The sequence below is a fragment of the Pteropus vampyrus genome, unplaced genomic scaffold, assembly GCF_000151845.1.
Source record: "Pteropus vampyrus isolate Shadow unplaced genomic scaffold, Pvam_2.0 Scaffold34, whole genome shotgun sequence".
Lineage (NCBI taxonomy): Eukaryota > Metazoa > Chordata > Mammalia > Chiroptera > Pteropodidae > Pteropus > Pteropus vampyrus.
The window spans coordinates 5,639,020-5,645,626 of NW_011888815.1; the positions used below are offsets into that span (position 1 = coordinate 5,639,020).

At 52.1% G+C, this 6,607-nt stretch overlaps 1 protein-coding gene across 1 annotated transcript in view; it reads right to left on the reverse strand.

The window, feature by feature from the left end:
* The window catches only part of IGF1R (insulin like growth factor 1 receptor), a 295,325-nt gene that overhangs the window by 30,685 nt on the left and 258,033 nt on the right, over window positions 1-6,607 (reverse strand). The window contains exons 15-17 of the mRNA XM_023528984.1: window positions 3,820-4,049; window positions 3,361-3,471; window positions 210-369 (exon numbers count right to left, since the gene is read on the reverse strand). Of these exons, the coding sequence (XP_023384752.1) occupies window positions 210-369; window positions 3,361-3,471; window positions 3,820-4,049 (501 nt within the window). The remainder of the gene's footprint in view (window positions 1-209; window positions 370-3,360; window positions 3,472-3,819; window positions 4,050-6,607) is intronic.

Sequence of the window (6,607 nt, forward strand, 5' to 3'; positions counted from 1 at the left end):
TCGGCACATTCTGGCCCACTCCCTGACCCGCCGTAGCCACGGGCCATCAGGATTAGGGCCAGCCCAGCCAGGTCTGCGACTGTCCACCAACTGAGCAGTGACAGTCCCCCAAGGGCAGGACTTCACACTCACAGGCAGCCCAGAGCCAACTCAGTCCCTAAAACGTGTGAGTCACAGTTTCGCTCACTCCCGAGAAGCTGGGGACACACCTCCGATTTTGACGGTGAAATCCTCGGCCACCATGCAGTTGCGGGCGGCCAGATCTCTGTGCACGAACTTGTTGGCGTTCAGGTACGCCATGCCGTCCGCGATCTCTCCCGCCATCTGGATCATCTTGCTCAGGCTTGGAGGCACGAGGACCAGATTATTCTGTTGGAGGTTAAAAAAAAAAAAAAATCGCTTGAGAAATCGTGCGTTTTTTCAAGGTTTTGCACATCCATCTTTGCTCCGCAAATCTGAGCCCCACAGGTCACGCTGCTAAGGAACCAGGCCTTGCTCAGAAGGAAAGGGTTATTATGGAGACCGTGGCATCTGGTTCATGGTCAAGTCACGCACCTGCCAGCTGACCACATCACACGGAGCTGCAGAGAGAAACACCAAGTAACACAACTAGGGACCGGCCTTTTCCATTTGGGGTAGAGCGAAAATTACTTAAAGCGCAACACGTTGTTTTTAATATTCGGGATTCTTGCTTACTCAAATTCCTATCTGTTTATCTGTTCCTTTTATTTCTATAATAAAAGTACGAGTCACAGAGGGCGAGACCACCACAAAGACTGTGTGGAAATAAGCAAATGCGTCTCTCAAATCGACGCTGTGTGTGTTCTTTCCCACGTAAGCATCGTTATAAATTTAATCTTTTCCTTTTTCTTCAATTTTCTTCTGAAATACAAAAACATCAAGCTTAATTTTTTTCGCCATACGACGTGGCATTCCTTGGATTGTTATTTTGTGTGGGCAAAGAGGAAAATGAGCATTTGACGACTTCACTCCGACTAAAGTTTTTTCTGGAGCGGGACCAAGGCAAAACAGTGACAAGTGACATGGGCAAACATTCCCTCTTTGCAGAGGAGGCCAAGGTACCGGCTTTGGAACTGAAGAGAAATACCCCTAAATCAGAATGAATCCATTTAGAAAAATGTTTTACATAAAACGTAGGCCCAAGTCTCTCCATCCTAAAAAAAAGTGCAGAAACCGATCAACACCCCACAGTTCAGATGCTAACCACCCCTTGCTCATACGAGCACAAGAGATATCACCTCAGTTTTCCTGGCCACAGGATGTCTCTTAGAACACTGAAAAGCCCTTACTCTGACAGGTCCCATGTGTCACCTCTCCAGCTCCAACCCTGCGGGCCTCAGACACGGCGTGTCTGGGCTTTGGGATCAGACCAGACCGTCTGGGCTCTTCCACGCAGCGACCAATACGGGGTCACTGCTGGGAGGATGAGCTGGAACCAGTCACGGACAGTGCCCGCTGGCTTCATCTGAGGTGCTAGCTTCTGCTGAAAGCTGGCCTCGAGAAGCAGTCTAATTCTGCAGCCCACACTCCATGCACATTTGAATTCTGAAGAGACTATCAAGACTGCATCTGGTAATTTAAAAAACCGGTCGCTGAGCTGTCTGGGGAAGTGACATGACATCCCCAAGCATAAGCCAAAACCATTGCTTTCCTTTACACAGGAGCCTCGTTGAGACGAGTTTTGTTACCTCGGGATGCGACAGTCCCTTTTGACCTTCTCGGGGTTTTAGATATGCTCGGTCCACTAGGACATCTGCAGGTGACACGTGAAGTTTTTGCTCATCCTATTCAAGTCGGGAAGTACTACGTATAGGTATTCACTAGAAGTGGTCACTCATAATCAATGTGAAACACTGGATCGATAAGAGAAAGCTGATTTTAAGTATTGAAAGAGAGGGCTGGCATTTGGTCTGTAATTTGCTTAGAGCTGCTTATGACACGTATCCGCGAGCACCCACACTTAGCCAGGTAAATGAGCAAATCCTAACCTGGGAGGGGAAGATGCCAGGTAGAACATAACGAAACTGTCGGGCGAGCATATGTATTTTTACACCTGACGTGAGTTAGGGCAAGTTGGGAATCTCACAAATCTGCAAGTGAATTTTCAGTCTTTAAAGGAATTCAGCCATCGTCTTGTCTGACCCTCTGTGACCAGAGGAGGCCACACACGAACAGGTACACAGAACCGAAGTTAAGAAACTACAACTGGGAAGATGATTACGTTTCAAACTAAAAGAAGAAAACGGAAGAGCGAGCTCAGAGAAAAGCTACGGAAATCCAAATGCGGCTGAGAAGGGTTCTTGGGAACACGGGCAGCCACGAGGGACTTCCTCGACACAGAGCCAGGTCAGGGTCAGGGACGCCACCAGACCCACCGAGGCAGCCAAACAAAAGGCAGATGTGCTGGTGTTACTTCTAAGCATTTCTCTACCGGTTTATTCTTAGAAGCACTCGCTTAAGAAGTTAAGTCGTGCCTCTGATGTGTTAAAACGTCGGCTTGTGGGTTCATGCTACGGAAGCGGGGACACCTGGGTGACGGAAGGAAAACCACACAGGACTTTAGCGGATGTAGAATCTGAAGCTCAAAACGCAGAGGGATATTTTTTTACTAGACTAAGCAGAGATCGTGCGGCTGAGGCGACCGTCAGGCAGAGGCAGAAGCCAGACATTGACTCAGGATGGAGCGTGGAGCTCGCAGGCCGAGACCGAGGTGTTCGGCTTCTGCATCTCGAAGGCGCAGACTGCGGCTCATAGCACGGGGACAGAGGCATGTGCGCGGGGAGGGGGCTGTGATGGCCCGGATGCCTCGTGGGCAGGGCTGGGTGGCACCACCCCCCGTCCCCCAGCACAAGGACCAGGTCACCCTAACACCGGGCTTTGACGAGCAGGTGGTGAAAGGCTGCCTCTGCCACAACCACAGCCCTGAGCCCCGGGCTGTGTCTGGGGTGCAAAGCTGAGCAGAACGGGGTGAGCGGGGACGCACTCAGAGACCCCAACGAGGGAAAGGCCGCGTGAGCGAGGAGGGGAGCAGTCAGCAGAGGACATGGTCGCCCCTGGCCGGGGGCGCCGGGATGGCCGGGACAGGCTGCTGGAGGCCCCGGCGCTGAGGTGGCTCTGTCGGTGGCAGTTCGGGAGAGAGGGCGGAGGCGGAGGTGACGGCGGTGGAGGGAGGGAGTACACGCAGGTGCGTGAGGAGAGGGGTGACCTGAGGCTCGCACGTGCCCCTCGCCGAAGTGCAAGGCCTCTGTCCGGCCCGTGAAGGAGCCGCGGGCAAGCACGCAGCAAGAGACGCGCGTCATCCGGCGGAAGGTTCTCAGGGGACCAGGACACACAACGCACCTCGATCTCCGGCCTCATGGACCTGAGGTAACTCTTGAGATCGCCTCGTGTCATCAGTTCCATGATGACCAGCGTTGGCTGGCCCTGGGACACCACGCCCAGCAGCCGCACCTGGGAGGAATGGCAGACAGGAAGACTCAGAACGTGAGAGCTGCCCGGACGGCCGCCGCGCCCTCCCCGCAGCCCAACAGTGTGTGCGGGGCCGGGACCTGCGGGCCAGCGACACAGCCCCGGTGGCTGGGCCGCTAGACCCACCGAGGAAGCCGGGGTCTGCAGCGCACCTGAACCCTCGTGCGCACAGGTGCTGCAGGCGACAGTGAGGTTGATGGGGGCTGCACAGAAGACGGTGGGTGGGGGAGGGTCACCCACCCACGAGTGTGGCCCCCCCCACCGGGGCCCCCTGGGAAGCGCCCCCCCACCCCCCCGTGGGGTGCTGCCTCCTCGAGGGGGCGTTCTCACCACGTGGTGACAGTTGAACTCCTTCATCACCGAAGCCTCGTTGAGAAATTCAATCCTCTCGCGCATGCTCGCGGCCTCGTTCACGGTTTTAATGGCCACCCTGGTTTCGGGCTCGTCCTTGACCACGCCCTTGGCCACGCCCTCATACACCATCCCGAAGGAGCCCTGGCCCAGCTCCCGGCTCATGGTGATCTTGTCGCGGGCCACCTCCCACTCGTCAGGCACGTACACTAGAGAAGAAGACACCAGGGCTGAGACGCTGTGGCCGCGAGCGCCTGGGCACAGCGCGATTCCGGGGGGGACCTCTGCGCGATTCCGGGGGGACCTCTGCGCGATTCCGGGGGGAACCTCTGCGCGATTCCAGGGGGACCTCTGCGCGATTCTGGGGGGACCTCTGCGCCAAAGAACACGGATGCCGCTTCCTAAGGCCCGCCTCGGGGCGCGGGGCGGCACAATGACTTGGCTCAGTTCTGAAATCTCTCACATGCTGTCAGGCAACTGTATGGCCATAGAGTGGTTATTTCAAATCTTCCAGGATTCCTAGAAAATCTGAGGGTCCTGACAGCATAGAGTGACAACCAGGAAGCAATTCAAATAGAAAATTCACACTGGATTTCACCACCTTAGTGCAAAGATAATGTAAATATTTCGATAACTTTTATACGGATTACATAGTAGAACTGATAAGACTTTGGATCTATTGGGTTGAATAAAACATTAACATTTATTTCACCTGTTTCTTCTTACTTTTTTCCTGTGACTTCTAGAAAATTTAAGGTTACGCAAGAGACTAGCATTGTATTTCCATGCAGGGCTGTTCTAGTCTCGACAAAGAACCTCCGGCCTTGCCTGCCAAAGACCCTGGGGCATCTGATAAGGCAGAGAAGCACCAGAGCTGTACGCCCGGGGGCATTCAGCACAGACCAGCATGGAGCGACAGCCCATGAGAAGTGAGGTCGCCCCAGGGCTACGGCCTGTGCTCTGTGAACCCAGGTCCCTCCCGCCATGGGCTGAGGGACTGGCCAGTGGGTCGTGCTGAGGACTCAGCCTGACAACGATTTCCTCGCCAGTCTAGGCGCTTCCGGTCCGATTCAATCCGGTTTAAGAAAATAAAGAAAGAAAGAATGCTAGGCAGGAAGGAAGGAGAAAGGAAGAGAGAAGGAAAACGAAACAGAATCCATTCCACAGCGGACTGTTCTGTGAGCGCCACGAGAAAGGCCAGTCACGATCGCGTCCATCCAATGCCCTGTGCCCACGTCCCTGCCCGCAGGGGCGCCCCCAGCAGGCCCCACGGCGCACTGCCAGCTGGTAAGGAGCTGGTTCTGACTCAGAAACGCAGAAGGGCCCAGGACCTGGGATGGAGACAGTTGGCTTCTCCGCTTTCACACGCTGACCTTGGGGACTGCGGCTGGATGTGCCAGAGGCCGTGGGCTGACGACCGCATTCCAACACCCCGAGTCTCCAGCCTTTACCTTTAAGTGACACTTGAAAGCAAAGAGGTCTATAAATTAGGCCCAGTAGACACCACCAGTTTACGCCTCTGAGTTGTGTCCAATGTGGACTATATTAGTCAATCTAGAATTTTCTCGCATACACGTTGACGTGTTTATGTAAGTACGTATGTGTTTCCGAATCTCACATGTGGCTCAGATGGTTTCCAGCCCGGAGGAGGAGGCTGGTGCTTCTTTAGGAGGGTAAGCATGCAAGACTCGTCACGACACCCCCTCAGGACTATACAAAGACACTGTCTAGATCCATTTATCTCTGACAACCCAGGCTTGCTTTTAATCGGAATTAACTATGTAGCAGGCCATAAAGCGTGGAGTTAGAGACCATCGCATTCACTCCTAGGGAGGTCTCTGAAGCCAACAGCCAGAACCTTTTTCTCTGCATTCAACTCAACAGTTCTGAGTTTAACCAGAAGCCTAAAGCCTGGCCAGCCAGCAGGGGTTTATGGCACAACGTTATCAGCACTTCCCTGTAAGGGATTTGCAGTGTGCTCTGGAGAATGATGACATGCAGATTCGTTTTCAGAGAAGGAAGTTTTAAAAGCATTTTTGAACTTGCAATGTCCTTTTGTCGCCCTTTGAGGAAACTAGCTATGAGGTGCTTGTCAAAAGGCCATATAAATTGAGTTCAGATGAGGTGACAGTGCCCCTACCTGCTGGCCTGGGCGACAATAAGTTTGTTTGTTTTATTTCTAAAAAAGAATCGAGACATGTTATGAAAGCATTCTGGAAAGACAGAAAATTTGAAATCAAACCACCATTAGAGTCTGATATTGTTTTAATGCTCTCTCTAAACTTCCAGGAGACTTCACAGTCGAAGCTACAAACGCCAGTCTTCTGTGCTTTATTTCAAAGCAGAGCAGGTTCTCTAGAAGGTTCTTATTCTACCCTTACAGAAAGGGGAAGTGGCTTTGCATTTCCTCTATAAAAGCCACTAAGTGTGTGATGACTCCTCACTTTCACTTTTTAAAAAGCTATTATTGATATAAACAACGCATAAAAACCTTCTTGTTTTTTTTAAGAAAAAGATCCTCTCTAGAAATAACTACTCTTTTAACTTTGGTGTGTATCCTTTCAGAATGTTCTCTATGGCTTATATATATATACATATGTACAGAGGTACATATATGGGGCATGGGGTGTGAGCATGTGTCTATGTGTGCACATATATATTGCCTATTACACATACAACTTTGTGAGACTTTCTAGAAACTGCAATAAAGTCCTTATTATCTTGCACTGAACTTCCATTCAGAGGAGGCTGCCCTTTGACTGGCTTC